The 18,532-nt window shown below is 65.8% G+C and overlaps 1 protein-coding gene across 4 annotated transcripts in view; it reads left to right on the top strand.

Moving 5' to 3' along the window:
- NFIC (nuclear factor I C) overlaps nucleotides 1-17,287 on the top strand; it is a 42,722-nt gene extending 25,435 nt beyond the window's left edge. For 2 of the 4 annotated variants that reach the window (XM_080384083.1, XM_080384082.1), the window contains exons 3-11: nucleotides 5,659-5,730; nucleotides 6,243-6,317; nucleotides 6,473-6,596; nucleotides 6,840-6,964; nucleotides 8,973-9,101; nucleotides 9,222-9,406; nucleotides 11,036-11,195; nucleotides 12,809-12,894; nucleotides 15,097-17,287. In XM_080384083.1, the coding sequence (XP_080240209.1) occupies nucleotides 5,659-5,730; nucleotides 6,243-6,317; nucleotides 6,473-6,596; nucleotides 6,840-6,964; nucleotides 8,973-9,101; nucleotides 9,222-9,406; nucleotides 11,036-11,195; nucleotides 12,809-12,894; nucleotides 15,097-15,114 (974 nt within the window). In that variant the 3' untranslated portion in view covers nucleotides 15,115-17,287. The remainder of the gene's footprint in view (nucleotides 1-5,658; nucleotides 5,731-6,242; nucleotides 6,318-6,472; nucleotides 6,597-6,839; nucleotides 6,965-8,972; nucleotides 9,102-9,221; nucleotides 9,407-11,035; nucleotides 11,196-12,808; nucleotides 12,895-15,096) is intronic. The other 2 variants (XM_080384084.1, XM_080384085.1) reach the window with 2 other exon arrangements.
- Nucleotides 17,288-18,532: the final 1,245 nt, after the last annotated feature.

Here is an 18,532-nt window from a genome sequence, read left to right as displayed (position 1 = left end):
CCCGGCCCCGTGTCACCAGTGAAGCGAGTTGCCCCGTGCTCAGCCCCACGGCCTCGGTGAGCTGTGCCCGCTGGGTGCTGCATCCCTGGTGCCGGGGTGCGGGGGCGAGGGGCCAGAGCAGTTCCCCATGCTCCGATGAATAAAAGATGAGCGAGCTCCGTCTCGCAAGCACCTGCTGTCCCCCGCCTTTGCCACCCGCCGTCCCCCCGTGCTGGCAAGCGCCGTGCCCTCCTTGGGGCCACAGTTGCCACCCTGGCCGGGCGCCCGCCTCCGTGCCGTGCTGGCAAGGGACAGCTGGGGTGGCAGATGCCTGTGGCACTCCCTCCCACCAGTGGCTGCAGGCACGGAGGGGGGAACAGACGCCGCCAAGCCCCCCAGGTGCTACTGTGCTCCTGAGCTGGGCTGGCACCACCAGCTGGGGCCTGGGGTCCCCTGCCACGCTGGCCCCCGTGCCGGGGTCTTGGGTAGCCCTGGGGAGGGCTGGAATGTGCCCTACACCAGCCTTGTGTGGCCTCAGACCTCAGCCCTGGGGCAGGAGGTGCCCGCAGTGTACTGGGAGCTATGCATAGTGTACTGGGAACTATGTACAGTGTACTGGGAGCTATGCATAGTGTACTGGGAGCTATGCCTGTGGCTGGGGGTGGGTGGGGAGGGCCGTGGGACTCTGAGGGGGGGCTGGGCTGTGCCGTAGGGCTGGGCTGTGCCGTGGGGCCGTGTAATGCTGCAGGAGCGTGCCGCGCCGTGGGGCTGTGCTGTGCATGGGGCTGGGGCTGGTGGGGCAGCGAGACGGTGGCAGGTGCCGGCAGCTGCCCAGGGCCAGGCACCTGGGCAGGGCAGGCAGGGGCAGCAGGTCCAGCAGGGCAGGCAGGGGGTCAGGCCTGGGACCCTCTGGCTGCACCTGCAGAGCTGGGGTGCCCCCCCCCCCATCTCCCTTCTCCTTCCTCCTGCCCTTCTGCCCTCCTGCCCCTCTTCCTATCTTCCTCCTGCCTTCCCTCCCTCCACCCTGTCAGCTCTTTCCCTCTACCCTTACTTTTATTTTCTTCCTCCTTTTGTTCTTTTGTTCTCTTTTTACTTTTCCTTTTTCCTTTCGTCCCTTTCCCTTTCTCTCCACTTTTCACGTCTTCTTTCTTTCTTTCTTTCTCCCCCCTTCCTTTCTCTCTGCCACCCGCCTCCCCTCTCCCCATCCCCTCCCAGCAGCTGCACCCCCTGGGTGCCCCCAGCCTGGCACGCAGGGGCTGGGTGCCAGCACCCCGCTGGGGGGGAAGACATCCTGGGGGGGACGCAGGGGGGGGCTCAGCCGTCCCTTTGTCCACCCCGCTCCTGCCCGTCCCTTTGTCCGCTGCCATCTGTCCCCGCTCGCCTCCGCGGGCGCCGGCAGCCCTGGCCGTGGCCCAGGCCTGGCAGGACCGAGCGAGGGGGCGGCCGCGCCGCCTGCCTGGGGGGGTTCCCCCCCTGCTCCCCGCGCCGCCCGGGGTCAGCCGAGGACAAACCCTCTCGCAGGCCGGCCAACACGCTCGCGCCGCCCCAGCCTCCCCCCGGGCCAGCTGGCCACGGGCGGCAAACGTGGCAGCAGCGGGGTGCACCCCCCCACCACCACCTCGGGGGTGCCGCCAGCCAGCACCTCCCCGGGGGTCTGCTTTGTGGGGGGAGGACAAGCTGCCCCCCCCCCCCCGCAGCGTTGGCTGACTGGCAGAGCTGAGACCTGGCAAACTCATCTCACCCCCCGGCAGCAGCGCAGGCAGGGCGCGGGGCGGGGGGGGAGGCTGAAGGGGGAGCAGGGGGTTATAAAGAGTGTGAGGAGGGGTCCGTGCCCCCTGGCACGCCGGCTGAGCCGGGATTTACCTGGCACACACGGCGTTTCTCGGGGTATTATGTAAAGTAGGTTACACAAGCGGGTCTGTTCCGGGTTTTACGTAAGGGCCACCCCAGCGGGACGGGCAGAGCCGCTGGAGGCCAGTGGGGCCATCGTGGGGGGGGGGGGGCTGGGGGCTGTCAGAGAGGGCCCCCCCCAGTCACAGCTTCGCCCACCCCTAGGCCTTGCAGTGTTGCCGCTGCCCCAGAGCACTCAGGCTCGCAGGTCCCCTGGCGTCCCCCGGCCCTGCAGGCTGTTCACTCTGGGCCCTAGTGACGCCTGCGGGGGGGGGGACACCAGCTGGAGGCGCGGGGGGGAGCTGAGTGTTGCTGCTGGGGCTGCGGCACCACCGAGGGAGAGGCAGGGGGCCAGTTCCCCAGGCCCCAGGGGAAACTGAGGCACAGGGCAGGAGCCTGCAGGCAGCGGGGCTAAGCCGTCTGCCATCTCCTGCGCTGTCACTGGGGGAGGAGGAGGGAAGGTGCTACCCTGGCTGGGGGGCCTGGGCCGCGCACGCCGGCCCCAGCAGCTCTGCCAGCCCCCAGCATCCTCCAGCCTCTGCGCCTGCGCCCCACGCTGCTGCCGGTAACACCGTGCCCTGTTACCGTCAGTGCTCAGGCACAGAGCCAGGGCTCTCCCGTAGCTGCGCCAGCCCCAGGAGGGCACCTGACCTGCAGGGACCCCCCCTCCAGGGCCAGCCCTGCTGCCCGGGGGTCGTTCCCACGCGCCGAAGCTGCGGGCAGGGAGTCACCGTGGGGCCGGCGGCACCCTGCCAGCCGTCGGGGCCAGGGTGCCGGGGATCCATAATTCAATGGGTGGCATCGGTCCAGGCTGCCAGCGCGGCCGAGAGCCCAGGCAGCCCTCGCCCCCCCCCAGGCACACACTTTGCTATTTTTAAAAGCAATTGGATCTACCTGTTTGGGCACCGAGTGCTCTCCCTCTCTACACCCAGGGGGGGACCCCAGCACTGAGCCCCCTGCCCCTGGGCTGCCTGCAGCGCGGCAGCAGGGTCCCCCCATCACACCCTGGGGGGTGGGGAGGGCACAGGACACCCCCATTAATGAGGCTGGGGGGCACGGGGTGCTTGTCCAGCTTCTTTTGCCCTCTCAGTGTGGCCAAGCCACTCGTTGGGTGCTGGATTCGGTGCCCCCCCGCCCCGAAAGGTCCCTCGGGGGGAGCGAGGCTGTGGTGGGAGCCCAGTGATCCCTTCGCCATTTTAGTGCGCGCTGGCCGGCCGCAGGCAGCCGTCACATGGCGGTGAGAGCAGAGTTTGGCCCAGCCACGCTGCACCGGAGGAGGCAGCCAGAAATCCGCTGGCGAGCTCACCCGGCCCAGCCACGAGGATCGCCGGCAGCTGGGGGGGTACCGAGCCCGTGGCCCCCCATCCTCACACCCACATGCCTCCATCAGCGGGGACACGAGGGTGCGAGGAGGGCACGGTCCTGCTGCCGCGGTCCTGCTGCCAAACTTCGGAGCTGGGGAAGGTCCCCGGTGCTCCTGGGGGTGCCGTGGCCAGGATCGGGGTGCTCAGGCTGGGGGGGAGACCCCCGGCGTATGCCCCCCTACCCGGAGCAGGGGTGGCATCGGTGGTGCTGGGTCAGGGTGATGCTGGTGGGAGGGTGTGGGGACACTGAGGGGGCTGGGGGGGTACCCAGGGCGGGCACATGGCTCTGCTGGGGGCTCTGGGGGAACAGGCGCCAGGCTGGGGGGCTCTGGGGGGAGCAAAGGGCTGTGCCAGGTGTCCCAGGGGGGAGCAAGGGTCCCATCTGGGGGTGAGGAGGGGTCCGTGCAGGGCATCTCAGGGCGAGCAGGGTCCGCCCAGGGTGCCTCAGGGCGAGCAAGCATGGGAGGTCCCGTGGGCCAAGCCGAGGGCCACACGGGGCACCTTGGTGGCCACCAGCTGGGCGCACAGCCTGGGGGCTTCCCAGTGGCTGGGCACCCCTGGGGCCGTCCTGGAGGCAAGTGGGGGGCCGGGGAGCCCCAAGGCAATGGTGGGGAGGGGGGGAGCCGGGGAATTGGGCCGGCCTCAGGGCTGTAACCGCAAGACACCACCCCGTGCCTTGGCCGGGCTCCATCGCTAACCACTTCCAGAGCCGCTGCGAGATTTGTTGTTTTAAGAGGCAAGGAGGGGCCGTGTCCGGCCGCGCGGTGCCCGCGGGCGCGCAGGGGGTCCCTGCCCCGCTCGCCCCCTCCCCAGCTCGCTCCTGCCCCACTCGCTCCCACCGCCCGCTCCCGCACGCTTGGGCCTGTGACGCCTTTCAAAATGGGGTGGGGGGGTGGGGGTGGGGGGGAAGGAAGAAAAAAGAAAAATGGAGAGAAGGGGGGGAAAAAACCACCCGCGCCCATCGCCGGGGGAATCTCTGCTCCCTAAGATGGCTGCCTGGGGGAAGCCCAGCGCACGGGCAAGTGGGCACGGGGCTGGCTGGCAGCGGGCTCGGCGGTGGGGCGGGATGCCATGGGGCCGCCGGCACCGACGGGCTGCCAGGCCGGCACGGGGAAGGGGTGGGGAGGAACGCCAGCAACTGGGGAGGGAGACAAAATGGCTGCATGCAACATCAACGTCAAGCGGCCCGGCGGGTGGCGCGGGTGGCACGCAGGGGTGGCATGGCAGGGGGTGGCGGGGGTCCGCTGCCCGCCTGGCTCAGCGTGGCCCACCAAGAATAACAGCCCGGGGAGCTGAGCGTGGCTGCGGGGCGGGGGACGGGGGGAGAGAAGGGTGGGAAAAAGGAAAGGAAGGGAAGAAAGCCCCCCGTCGCGGCAGGCGGGCTGGCAGCGGTGGCCGCACTGTTTTGACGGTGGTGTTTGGATTGTCGCGGCCCTTTCCCGGCATCAGCCAAAGCTGCGAAAGAGCCATGCTGTAGGCCACGTGGTGGGAGGAGGAGGATGAGGATGGAGGAGCAGGAGGAAGGACGAGGAAGGGAGGGGGAAGTACGTGGCGAAAGTTTTGGAAGGGGTTTGGGAGCAGCTGGGTGAGGGGCGCGCAGCCGAGCCCACACCGGGGTGAAGGATGCTCCTGAGCATGGCTCAGGCACCTGTGGGGCATGGAGAGCCAAGGGTGCGCTGGCTTTGCCGTGCCGTGCCGTGCTGTGCCACGCTGTGCCATGCTGTGCCATGCCGTGCTGTGCCATGCTGTGCCATGCTGTGCCGTGCCGTGCTGTGCCACGCTGTGCCATGCTGTGCCATGCTGTGCCATGCTGTGCCGTGCCGTGCCATGCTGTGCCACGCTGTGCCATGCTGTGCCATGCCGTGCCGTGCCATGCTGTGCCATGCTGTGCCATGCTGTGCCATGCCGTGCTGTGCCGTGCCGTGCTGTGCTGTGCCGTGCCGTGCCAGGGTGCACTGGTGCTGCTGAGCTCAGCATCCTGGCCCGGTTATTTTTAGCTGAGATGGAGTGGGGGCAGCGGGGGCTTCAAGGATAGGAGCGGGTGCTGCGCGGGGGCCCTGCTGCCCACCCACAGATGGGACGAGGGGCTACGGGGTGACAAGGGCAATGCCTGCCCGTGGTGACCTGCCCAGTGGCGCAGGGATGGGACGCAGCAGGGGCTGGACGGAGGAGAGGAGGCAGGATGCCGGTGTGGGGTTGTCCCTGTTCCTGTCACCAGTGGGGAGGCTGCAGGGAGGAACATTTGGTGGCTCTTCCCCAGCAGCTGGGGACATGCCGGCTCGGTCGTGGTCCTCCTTCGGGGTGGGAGCCTCAGTGTGTGTCCCCAGCAGAGCCCCGAGGGAGGCTGCCGGGACCGTTAACCAGCAGGTGCCCCCCACTTGTACCGGCGGCGGGGGGCTCACCCTCTGGTGTTTTCCTCTTGCAGACGCAGAGCAGAGCAGCAGCCCCCGGACGGGCATCGGCTCAGACCAGGAGGACAGCAAACCCATCACGCTGGGTGAGCAGCAGCGGGCCGGGCTTGGCCAAGGGGTCAAGGGACACCCGAGCCCGTCTCCAGGGTCCCTGCTGCGGAGGCAGCCCCCTCGGCAGGCAGTCATACCTCCTGTACTGGTGCCACCAGCTCTGGTGCCCCCCAGCCCCAGCCATGAGCTGGGCACGGCCTCAGCATCATCCCACGGCTGGCAGAGCCCTGCTGGGACCATGTCGTGTGGCAACAGGAGCTGCCCTGGGGGACCCAGGGTGTGGGTGCAGCCCCCAGCCCTGCTGGCGCTCTCAGCCGCAGGGAAACTGAGGCACAAACAGCCCCAGGGTGTCTGCAGCAGAGGGGACCTGTCAGGGTGGTCCCTTGCTGGAGGAGGGCAGTGGAGCCAAGCTGGCTGAGGTGGGGTGGGTGGCATTACGGGGGATTTGGGGACGTTGGGGTGTCCTCAAGCATAGCCACAAGACAATGCAGGGCAGGAGGGGTGGTCCTTCCCCCCTCTCCAGCACTTTCTCCTCTCTTCTCTGCAGATTCAACAGACTTCCAGGAAAGCTTTGTCACCTCGGGGGTGTTCAGCGTCACCGAGCTCATCCAGGTGTCCCGAAGTGAGTGCCACCATGATGCCACCCCCCTCACCCTGCAGCTGCCTGGGCACAGCAGCATCCCAACAGCTCCCCTGTCCCATCTGTGGGCTGGGGCTCCCCTCCCTGCCAGGCGGGGGCAATGCCGGGCCCCCCCTGATCCCCCTCTCTCCCTGCAGCGCCGGTGGTGACAGGCACGGGGCCAAACTTCTCCCTGGGGGAGCTGCAGGGCCACCTGGCCTATGACCTGAACCCCTCCAGCACCGGCATGAGGAGGACGCTGCCCAGCACCTCATCCAGCGGGTAGGTGCCACCACAGTGATGCTGGGGCAATGCTGGGGCGATGCTGGGGTGATGCCAGGGCGATGCTGGGGTGATGCCGGGGTGATGCCAGGGCGATGCTGGGGTGATGCGGGGGTGATGCTGGGGCGACACTGGGGCCAGCCCAAGCAAGGCCATGGGCTGCTGGCCGTCTTGCCACAGGGGAGGCAGGGGGCAGGCCGGATCCTGACGCGGGCTGGTGCTGATCCCTTCCCTGCTCCCCAGGAGCAAACGGCACAAGTCGGGGTCCATGGAGGATGACATCGACACCAGCCCAGGCGGCGAGTACTACACCTCCTCCAACTCCCCCACCAGCAGCAGCCGCAACTGGACAGAAGACATGGAAGGGGGTAGGTGCCTCCCTATAGGGGCCTCCCTATAGGGGCCCTCCGGCTGCTATAGGGCCCCCGGCCAGCTCACCAGTTCCAGATATCCCCTGTGAAAGCTCAGGCACTCTCTCTGAGCCGTGGGTTTGCTATAGGGCCCTCAGGTCAAAGCACAAGTTAGCTATAGGTGCTGTGGTGTTGCTATAGTGTCCCCAGCCAGTCACTGCTCCTCAGTGGGGGCTGTGGTGTTGCTGTACAGCCCCCCGTCAAGGCACAGGCTCTATAGGTGCTGTGGGTTTGCTACAGAGCTGCCCGTTAAGTCACAGGCTCTCTATAGATGCTGTGGTATTGCTATAGGGCCCCTCTGCTTGGGCACAGGCTCTCTATAGGTGCCATGGTGTTGAAATAGGGCCCCCTGATTGAGGCACAGGCTTCCCATAGGTGTCCAGGTGTCACTGTACCCCCCCTGCATTTAGACACAGGGTCTCTATAGATGCCACAGTGTTGCTACAGGACACACACCCCCCCATTTAGGCCGAGGCTCTCTCTGTAGGTGCTCTCTATAGGGCCAGCCCGGTGCCCCAGCTGCACGCCGGCGTCTCCCAGCCCCATGGTGGCTGCTGGCGCTATGGACAGCTTTCTTTCTCGCTTGGCTTTTTTTCCCTTTCCTGTCTAGACAGCCCCAATTAGCTGTTCATTAAGAAAAGGGGGGGGGGGGCTGGGCTAATTAAAGCGATGCTGCGGGGCTGGCACAGCGGCTCCCACGCCCCGGGGTGCCTTCACAGGGCTGTAGGCGAAGGAGCCGCTGTCTTTCTCCCCCTTTGGCTCTTACCCTGCACCCCAGCAGTGGGGCAGGACCTGGCTCCCCAGCCCTGCCAGAGCCTGGGAGGTGCTGGCTGGGGGGCTGGGGGCACCGATCCTCTCGGAAGGGGACTTGGGGAAATCAGGTCCTGCCCCAGGACGGTGCCCCGTATGTGCTGGGGACTGTGCCCCATCCTGCCCTGTGGGCTGGTACCACAGGGGGCAGGTGGGAGGGTAGGAGGGTCCTGGGGGCAGACCCAGCACCCTCCCCGAAGCGTTGCATGTAGGCATTGAGCCATGCAGGGGTGTCCCTGTCCCCTGCCTGATCCGGGGCAGCGGCAAGGGAGGGCAGCGGGGGGTGCTGAGCCGCGGCGGTGGGGGGTTATGGCAATCCCGTACGGGATGTTCTGGGAAATCCTCCTAACCGCCGGCTGAGAAGGGGCTAAACCCATTACCAGGCCTGGGCCAAATGGCCAGGGCTAAAGCCACGGTGGCGGGGGATTAACGTGCCCGCCACCGCCTCCCACCCCGCGTCTGGGGCTCGCAGGGTGCTGGGGGGCTGCGCGTCAGGTCGCTGAAGGGGTCACCCCCCAAGCCAGCACCTTTCTGCCTCCCTGCGAGCTCCTCGTGCTGGCAGGACGTGGCCCCCAGCCCTGGGGTGCCAGGGGAGGTCTGTGCCCGGTGGGGGCTGCAGGGCGATGGGACCCCCTGGGGGCCCCCACCTCTGCACATAGAGTGGGGTGGGCACACACACAGAGAGCTGCCTGTGCTTGTGTACACGCACCCGTGCACTTGCATGCACAGCTGTGCACACAGACACACACACACGCCTGCACATGTGTGTGCATGTACACACACTCGCACAGGCGCACGCAGTCGTGCTGCTGCATGCACATGGAGGTGTGCACACACTCGTGCACACCTGTATGCTGGTGCACGCACACGTGTGCATGTGCACAGCTGCGGTACCCCCCGGGAGGTGCCCACACACGTGCACACCCTCCTGAACCCACACGCACACAGAGGTGTGCACCCACATGCGCGCTCACACTCACGTGCCCTCCCTGTGCCCAGCCTGTCCCCAGGGTGCCCCTTGTCCCAGGAACGAGTGCCCCAACCCTGGGCCAGGCTGGCAGCAGCCCCGGGACTACGGGGTCCCGCAGCAGGTGCCAGAGCATGACGCTGTCCCCTGTGGGTGCCAGGGTGTGACGCCGTCCCCTGCTTTCCCCAGGCATCTCCCCCACCGTGAAGAAGACGGAGATGGACAAGTCTCCCTTCAACAGCCCATCACCCCAGGACTCCTCGCCCCGGCTGAGCAGCTTCACGCAGCACCACCGTCCCGTCATCGCGGTGCACAGCGGTGAGTGTCCCGGTGGAGAAACCGAGGCACGGTGTGGGCGGGTGAGCATTGTGAGGGACTGGGGCAGCGGCTAGCTGGCAGTGACACCAGTGGGTCCCCCCCTTCCGCTCTCCCCCACAGGTATCGCTCGAAGCCCGCACCCGTCGTCTGCGCTGCATTTCCCCACCACCTCCATCCTCCCCCAGACGGCCTCCACCTACTTCCCCCACACGGCCATTCGGTACCCGCCTCATCTCAACCCGCAGGACCCGCTGAAAGATCTCGTCTCGCTGGCCTGCGACCCGTCCAACCAGCAGCCCGGACCGGTAAGGATCCGGCCCCATCCCTCCATCCCATCACTGACCTCGCCGTGCGGCACCGGGGGCTGCTGCCAGCTGGGCTGCCAGACGGGCATCCCCTGGATCATCTGCCGCCACCGCCGTCACCACCACCACCACCGCCGCCGCATGTGGGGGGTTCGGGGTGCTCCAATGGCACCCATGTGCCAGCACCCAGCCTGGTAGGGGGTTCCTACCGCCGTGGCTGGGGCCGAGCAGCTCCAGCCAGTGCCTTGCGTTGGTTCGGGAGCGCCGCTGCGCCTGGTCAGTGTTGGCACCTCATTTCTCCGGTGATGAAGGTGCCGTCCCTTGGCTTAGCACTGGGTGCCGCCTCATAGGGGAGACAGGGCGGTGGGTGCCAGGGCTGAGCCGTCAGCTGGGGCTGGGGGTGTCTTGTGGGAGCAGGGCATCCAGCAAGGGACGTGTGATCATCGCCAAAGAGCCACCATCCACCAGCGTGCCTGCTGGGCGCTGTGTGCCCTGTCTGCCCACGCAGCCGGCTGGTGACCCATCAGCCCCACCACTGCGTCATGTCCCCAGTGTCCCTACAGGGGTGGCAGGGCCACCCCATGCAGCTGTGTGCCTTCCCTCACCCCAGCACCCCACACACCCAGCACCCCATGCACCCAGCAACCTGTGCACCCCATGCACCCAACACTGCCCCACAGCACCCAGTGCACCAGCACCCCATGGACCCGGCAACCCATGAACCCCATTGCACCCAACACTCCCCCACAGCACCCAGTGCACCCAGCACCCCATGCACCCAGCAACCCATGCACCCCATGCACCCAACGCTCCCCCACAGCACCCAGTGCACCCAGCACCCCATGCACCCAGCACCCCTTGTACCCAGCAACCTGTGCACCCACCACCCCATGCACCCACCACCCACCAACCCATGCACTCAGCACCCTGCGCACCCAGCACCCCACACCCAGCACCCAGTGCTTGCAGCACCCTGCACAAGTCACCCCACGCACCCAGCACCCCCAGGCTCCCTTTGTACCCAAAGCTGGGGGCCAGGGGTGACTGCATTGGTGCTCCTGTGCCCCCACCCCGCTCCCCAGTTGCAGAGGGTCTTGGGGACCCCCTCTGAGCTCTGCTTATCACCCACCTGCTGCCCCTCACTGGCAAGGCCCAATGGCGGGGTGAGGGGCATGGCTGCTCATCCCCTGCGCAGGGCCTCGGTGTGGGGCTGGCAGAGATGGTGTTCGGAGCAGCCCCCTGCCCGGCTGGGCATGGGGGGCTGGTACAGGGACCTTTGAAGGCTGGTGTCGCGCCAGCACCGTGGGGTACTCCCATCCCCGCAGGTGAGCGCTTCCCACCACCGCAGCGAGGGGGGCACAGCGCCCCAGCTCCGGCACGCGCCACCACGGGGTATGCCCCCCCCCCCAGCTCCCCCCCAGCCCCCCCTGCACCGCCGTGATTTCCCTTGTTTGCCAGCGCCGACCGTTCAGGGCTGCTCTGAGACCCACCAAACTCGTGTCAGCGGTGAGGGATGCTGCGCAGCCGTGCCGGGCAGCACCGGGGGCTCACCGGGCCGGCACTGCCGGTGCTGCGGGTGCTTCCTAATGGCTTGTGCTGTTTGTTTTTCTGTCTGTGTTGTGTCCCCAGTTAAATGGAAGTGGTCAAGTGAAAGTGCCCAGCCACTACCTGCCCACGCAGATGCTGGCGCCGCCACCTCCCCCCGGCATGCCCCGCTTGGCCGTCTCTCCTGACACCAAATCCACCACGACAACTACCGAGGGAGGGACGACCTCACCGACATCACCCAGTAAGCACCCCGCGGCGCCCACCCCTCTCCCCGGCTGTCTCACAGCCCCCCCCAGGTCCCCCCGTCTCGGTGCTGCTGGGGGGCTGTTGGCGGAGGTGGCCACCCTGCAGCCGGGGAGAGGGCGGCAGCCGGCACGCAATGAGTTTGCTGGGTCTCAGGCAGGTCAGAGCGGGCAGGGTTTGGGCAGGCAGCTCTTGTGTCCCCCAAGCCAAGGGGTCCCGTGCTGGTCCCAGGGACCAGCCTGAGCCCCGCGACCCTCTGAGACGGCCAGGGGAGCGGGAGCGGAGCCACGGCGGGGCTCCCCCCAGCTGATGGCCTGCCCAAACACCCCCGGCGCGGACAGGGCTTCTGGGGGAGGCTGTCGCCTCTCCATGCCTCAGTTTCCCCGCCAGCTGGCGGGAGCAGTGCTGCCGGTGACACGGGGACCAGCTGGCATGGGTATGGTGCTGGGGCAGCGTGCCTGCCTGTGCCACACGGGGTCCCTGGCGCTGGGGATGCCGATCTGGTCGGGGGCTGTGAAGCGATGCGGGTGCAAGGACTGCGTGCAGGACCCCCGGAGCCCTTGGCAGGAGGTGCCTGGGTGGCCTTCGTTAGCAGCAGTGGCTGACAAGCTCATCACCCTCCACTCCACCTCGGGGGGCTTCAGCGCCTTGGCCAGGAGGATTTTGGGGCGCTGGGCTCCAGGGCTGCAGGCGGGAGACACTGGTGTCATCCCCAGGCTGACATCAGGGCGCGTGCCACATTGGTGGGACACTGTGCCATCGCTGCACTCCACGAAGGGGTTGTCCCTGTCCCTGTCCCGCTGTACCCCCGGGACACCTCCTGGTACGCCAGGAGGCTGCCAGGTCCTCACAGGGTCAAGCCCTGCCCGGGGGCACCGTCCCCGGGGGACAGGCCACGGCTGGGTGCCACCAGCCGGCTGATGGGTGTCAAAGATATGTGGCGTGAAGAAGTCAAAGCTGATCTGGAGGGGAGAGCTTGGGGTGGCATGGCCTGGCCGGTGACAGGGCCACGGCCACAGGGAGGGACTGGACAGTGCCAGTCCCCCCCCAGGCTCAGGGATGGATGCACACCAGGGGGACACTGGCTGTCCCCAAGGGGCGCAGAGGCCATGTGGCAGCTCTGAACCCCCCGTGCCCCCCAGAATCACCCTGCCTCCGAAGGCGCTGAGCCCAGGAGCTCAGTGGGGCCGGGGGTCCCACTGCTGGACCCTCAGCTGCAGGGTAGAGGTGGCAGGGGGTGACACGGCGAAGTGGAGCTGGTGGCTCCCATCGCACTCACCCCACGGCAGCTCCGGTCAGGAAGCTGCAGGGGCTGGCACAGGCAGCCGAGCACCCGTCTGTGCCTGCACCGTGGGGTGTCTCGCCCCCCAGCCTGCCGTCACCCCGAAGCCACCCCTCCAGCAGGACGCAGGCACAGGTGGCACCGCCCCGGGCGCAGCATCCCTGGCCTCCACTCGCCTGCTGCCGGGGCACAGCCAGGGATGTCGCCTGGCCCCGGGTGCCTGGGACGCCCGTCCCAGCAGTGCCAGCCAGCTGGCCGGGTTTGGCCCCGGGGGGGACGATGGCAGTGCCGCCGGCAGCCCCGTTAATGAGCTCTCGTTTGTTCCCCAGCCTACTCTGCACCAGGCACGCCCCCTGCGAACCGTTCCTTCGTGGGATTAGGACCAAGGGATCCTGGGAGTATCTATCAGGCACAGGTGAGAGCGGGGATGCTGCTGGGGGGACCCTCCTGCCCTCGCCCTGGGCACCGCCGCCGTGGCATCGTCGTGGGCATCGCCGCTGTGGGCACGGCTGTTGCGGGTGTCGCCGTCATGGGTATTGCTGCCATGGGAGTCCCCACCATGGCATTGTTGTCGTGGTATCGCCACTGTGGGTATTGCCACCGTGGCTGTGGGATGGCCATCTCCACCGTGGCATCGCTGCCATGGGCATCACCGCCATGGGCATGGCCGTCGTGGACATCACTGCCACAGGCATTGCTGCTGTGGGCATCACCACTGTGGGCATTGCCGCCGTGGCCGTTGGATGGCCATCTCCACCGTGGCATCGCTGCCATGGGCATCACCGCCATGGGCATGGTTGTTGTGGGCATCACTGCCACAGGCATTGCCACTATGGGCATAGCTGCCATGGGCGTTGCTACTGTGGGCATTGCTGTTGTGGGCATTGCCACTGTGGGCATTGCTGTTGTGGGCATTTCTGCCTTGACATCGCTGCTGTGGGCATTGCCGCTGGGGCATCCCCGCCATGGGCATTGCCACCCTGCACCCTGTGCCAGGGCCGTGGGCACTGCTGTTGGCTCGAGGCCACCCAGGGTCTCCCAGGGCAGAGGGAGGTCCCCACTGTGCCCATGCCTGGCACCTTGCCCTCTTCTTGCCACGCTCCAGCTGTGCCCACCTGGCACCGTGGCACAGCAGGGCTGCCCGGGTGCCCGCAGCATCCCCAAGCGAGCGGCACTGGGGCCGTGTGCCCCCTCTCCAGGTGGGCTTGGACACCCTGCTCTCACCTAACTACACCCGCCGGCTGCTCCAGTCGCAGCAGGATGCAGCGTGCACCTTTCCAGGGGCTTTTCATTAGTCCTGGGTATTTTTTAGCTGGTAGTTTGTGAGCCAGTGCCAGCGCCGTGGGCAGTGCCGTGGGACCGGGGTAGGGGTGCCAGCACCTTGCCTCACTTGTGGTGTGAGTTGGCCGGCCTCAGCGGTGCCGGCGGGGGAGCTCTGGAAGGCTGCAGCCCTGCCTGGCCAGTGACACCAGTGCTGGGGCAGCGGGATGGGGGTGTGGATGGCGCCGTGCTGGGGGAACCCCAGGGTGCAGCACCCGCAGGGTCGAGTACTGAGGGCACTGAGCTGTGCCATGGGGCACCCAAGGGTGCTGTGCTGTGCCAGGGTGCAAGCACCCAGGAACCGTGAGCCACTGTGCTGTGGGGCACCCAAGGGTGCTGTGCTGTGGCAGGATGTGAGCACTCAGGCAGTGTGAGCCACTGTGCTGTAGGGCACCCAAGGGTGCTGTGCCGTGCCAGGGTGCGAGTACTCAGGGACTGTGAGCTGTGCTGTGGGGCACCCAAGGGTGCTGTGCTGTGCCAGAGTCCAAGCACCTGGGGACCGTGAGCTGGGACACCCAAGGCTGCTGTGCCATTGAAGGGGGAAAACACGGGGGGCCCAGCTCTGACCGCAGGTGCCCACCCTGCCTCAGTTTCCCCAGTTCTACACGTGGGGTGGGGACCCCAAGGACTTTGGGGGCAGCTCTGGGAGAGCCCCTGGGGAGCAGGGTGCTGGGGCCCCTGCACCCCCTACCCCCTGGGGGTCACGGCCGCTGAAAGCCCCAGGACCTCAGGGTCCCTGTCTCTGTCCCTGTGTGTGAGTAGTTGGTCACACCTGAGGGGGCCTCCCCAGGGCTCAGGGACCTCTGCATAGGGAAACTGAGGCACAGGGGAACCGAAGCGGGGATGGGTAGCTGAGACCTGCTGCTCTCGGGTCATGTGTGGCGGGGCCGGGAAGGGTTAAGGGAAGCGGCGGCCCCGAGCTGTCTCGTTGCCAACGGAAACCAGACATGAGGTAATCGGATATGAACTTGAACTTGGGGCTGGGGGGTGGGAAGACAATGGGAGGGTGGCAGGGGGCCACCCCACAAGGTCCCCGGCCCTGCCACCCCCCTAACCCATCCCCAAGTGGGACCATTCCCTGGGGAGCATCACTTCGGCTGTGGAGGTGCAGAGGGACCGGCCACCAAGGGGAACGCTGGTGGCCCTGGTGCAGAGGACTGGCGAACTCAGCGTAGGGATGGGGACACCAGCCCGGTGCAGGGCAGCAAGGGTGGCAGCGTGGGGACAGCTGTCCTGGTGCAGGGGACACTGTGTGGCACGGGGCACTAACGCCAGCCTCTCTCTTCTCTCCCGGCAGTCCTGGTACCTGGGATAACCACCGCCGTGCCGCCCCTTCGCCTCCCTTCTCCTCTGCTTTAGGCACCCCTGGAGGAACATCCCCGTCCCCGAGCACCAGGCCCAGCCTTGCGGTGACGACGGAGAGCGTGGACTCACAACGATGATGATGATGACGACGACGACGATGACGACGACGACGACGACGACGACAAGCAAAACCCACACCCGAAGGAAAGAGCGAGGGAAAGGAAGAAGGAAAAGGGTCAAACTTTTTTAAAAAGGAAGAAAAAAAAAATACAAACAAAACAACAACCCATCCCAGGAGGACCTTCCCCCAGCCCCACCCCGGCGATGCGCCAGAAAACAAAGAAACAAAAAACCAAGAAAAAAAACACTATTATTTGCCCCGTCAGCCGGCGCCGCGCTGAGACCTGACACAACTCGTGCCAGCAATGCCTCCCGGAGTGGCAGCGGGGCTGCGGCGCCAGAGCCCTGCCGGCTGCTCACCGGAGGGTCGGATATGCAAACGGCTCTTGACTCTCATTCTTGCCTCTATGTGAGTAGAAAAGATCCCCCCTGCCACCCCCCGGCCCCACACAGACTCTCGGGGGGGCCCCAGGGCCGAGGTGGGGCGCAGCGGGGTGGGGGTCACCTCCTGCCACCGGTTCCCCATGCGTGCGGCCGCGCTCGCTGTCGGGGCGAGGCGATGCTCCGTGCCGTGAAAGCGCCTTGGGGATGGGTGATGCTGTGCTGGGGTGACACGGTGACATGCGTGGTGGTGACACCGCATGGTGATGCGGTGACGTGGTGGCACGGTGGCACGGTGGCCAGCTCGGCTTGGCACGAGTGGGTGCCACAGGAGGAGGGGGCTCGGGGCCATGGGGGGTGCATGGGCACGGCCAAAGACGGTGGCAGTGGCACCCCGATTCCCACGGGGACACTGCCACCATGGCCCCAGCAGCGCCCGGGCTGCCACCGTCGGGCCAGGGCACTGGTCACCATCTCTCTGCAATGCCTTCCTTGCCCCCCCAGCCCTGGCCCATGTCCCCACGTGTGTCCCTGTGTCCCCCTGCGTGTCCGTGCGCTGGGGGAGGGTCCGTGGGGCTGTGGAGGGGCGTGCGTCCGTGTGTCTGAGCTATGCATTCCTGTGGACAGGTACCAGGTGGGTGGCGAGGGGAGGGTGCGCTCGTGTTGCACATTTTGTAGGAAATGCACTTTTAAGAGGGAATCGTCAAACAAAAAAGAAAGAAGAAAAGAAAAAAAAAATCACAAAAAAGGAGGAAAGAGGAGGAGGAGGAGGAAGAGGAGAGGAGACAGAGCCCCTGGCACTGGCTTGCCAGGACGGCTGGTTTGGGGTTTTTTGGGTTTTTTTTTTTTTTTTTTAAATACAAAAGGATGGAGAAATGGAGCCTGAGCGAGGGCGAGGGCAGAGCCAGCCCCACAGAGCCCCCGGCCCCGCGTCAAGTGCCTGATCTGCGGTGGGGAGGGGTCTCGGGACCCCCGGAGGAGCCCCCAGCTGGGGCCAGTGCTGGAGGAAGCGTCCGGCCATCCCCGTCCCGCACAATGGCAGCGTGGCCGAGGGGACTTGGGGACGTGGCAGTGCCTTAGAGCAGAGGGACCCATGCAGCGGCCGAGGCGAGGAGGAGGAGGAAGATGATGAAGGCACCCGGCGTCTCCAGCAAGATGGTGGCAGCCGCGGAGGAGACTGGTCCCAGGCGTGTCCCCAAGGGGACCCAGGGAGCCCACGCCCCAGGGGCACCCCACGGGTGATGATGGAGAGAAGCCACCATGGGATGTCCAGGAGCAGGGGATGTCACCAAGGCCACAGCCGCCACCCGTCTGTCCCCCTCCCCTGGCACCCAGAGCCGCCCGTGGACCACCGGCATCGCATCCCCCATCCCAGCGGCCCCCCGCTCCCCCCCGCTTCCCACCCACCCCCCGGGATGGCACAGCGAGGCTGGATCCTGCCTGCCCACGGCACGGCACCGGGGAAAGGGCTGATGCAGGAAATCCCGGGAGACAAAAAAATAATCAAAAAGGACAAGAAAAGGAGAAAACCCACAAAAAAAAAAAGAAAAAAAAAAGGAAACCAACAAAAAAAGCGCTTGGTGGAGAGGGAAACCTGTTGTTTTTTTTTTTTTTTTAAAGATCTGAGAAAAGAAACACATAAAAAAAAAAGAAAAAGACAAAAAAAAAAAAAGACAAATAAACTGCATGGTGCTTTAACAGGATCTGGTGACCTGGCTCAACCCAGCCGCGGATGGCTGATGCTGTGCATGGCAGACTGTATTAACCGGCTCTACCTTCCCCCTTCAGCAAAAGAGAGAAAAAAAAAAAAAAGAAAAAAAAAAAAAAAAGAGGAAAAAACCCACAAAAAAATTCTGTATAAAAGAAAAAAAAAGCCGTAAAAAAAAACAAAACAAAAAAACCACGAGAAAAAAAAAAAATCCATGTTTTCCTAATTTGCACGAAATTTTATACCACATGATGTGCCTTGCCTTCGAAGACTAAGTATTACCGGACCCGATATCAGTGCGAGGGAGTCGCTGCATGCCCGGGGCTCCCGGGGGGCCGGGGGGGCCGGGGGTGGCTGCCCCCCCCTCGCCTCCTGCATGGCTTCTTCTCGGCCGGAAAAGTCCCTTTTCTCTCTATTATTAATTATTATTTTTTAACTAATTTTCCCCCTCGGAAACGTCTTCCAGTTGGTAATACCGATGCATCCTCTGCGCCAACACACCGGAATATGCAATAGCCGCTCGGCTGCGCCGGCGAGGGGGGGTCCGGCCGGGGGGGGGTCCGGTGGGGGGGGTCCGGCCACCCCTTTGCTTTGCCTCTCTTGTTTTGGTTTGTTGGTTTTTTTTTTCTTTCCCTTTTGGGGGTGTTTTCTTTTGTTTTTCTGCTTATAGCAACCAAAGGCAGCGAGGCGGGAGGCAGCAGGGCCCCCCCCTGCGTCAGAGCCCCCCCGCAATGCCGGGGGGAACCCAGGCATCCCGGCGTGACAGGATGGATGAGGATGCAGTCGAGGTCCCCACGGGGAGGACCAGGGATGGAAACCCCCATGGCTGAGCCCTTATGGGGGGCCACAGCATCCCACCCCCCTTGAGGGACACACACCCCTCCCCCCTTTTTAATTGGTTTGCAATGGGGCGCAGGGCCGGGAGGGCTGAGCCCAGCTGCTCTCGTGACAGGAATGGAACCGTGTGAATGTAGCTGTGCCCCCCCTCGAGGGCTGGTGTCGGGGGGGTCGCAGCCCCCCCCCCCCCCCACCTACATCCCCATCGGCTTCATCTCCGGGGGTCCGGCTGGCGCGGTGGGAAACGGGCAAAGTCCCAGCAAGGGTCCCCTCGCCGTCACTCTGCCCGTTCCCTGCTGTGCCAACCGCCGAGCGGGGTCCCGACACCCCCAAAAAATCCAGATTTTGCCTTAAAACCCAAGCGTCCCGCCGGTCGGAGAGA

The sequence above is a fragment of the Falco punctatus genome (assembly GCF_963210335.1).
Source record: "Falco punctatus genome assembly, chromosome: 4".
Taxonomy (NCBI): Eukaryota; Metazoa; Chordata; class Aves; order Falconiformes; family Falconidae; genus Falco; species Falco punctatus.
The sequence above is the reverse complement of the archived record's forward strand: the minus strand, read 5'-3'. Positions and strand labels throughout refer to the sequence as shown.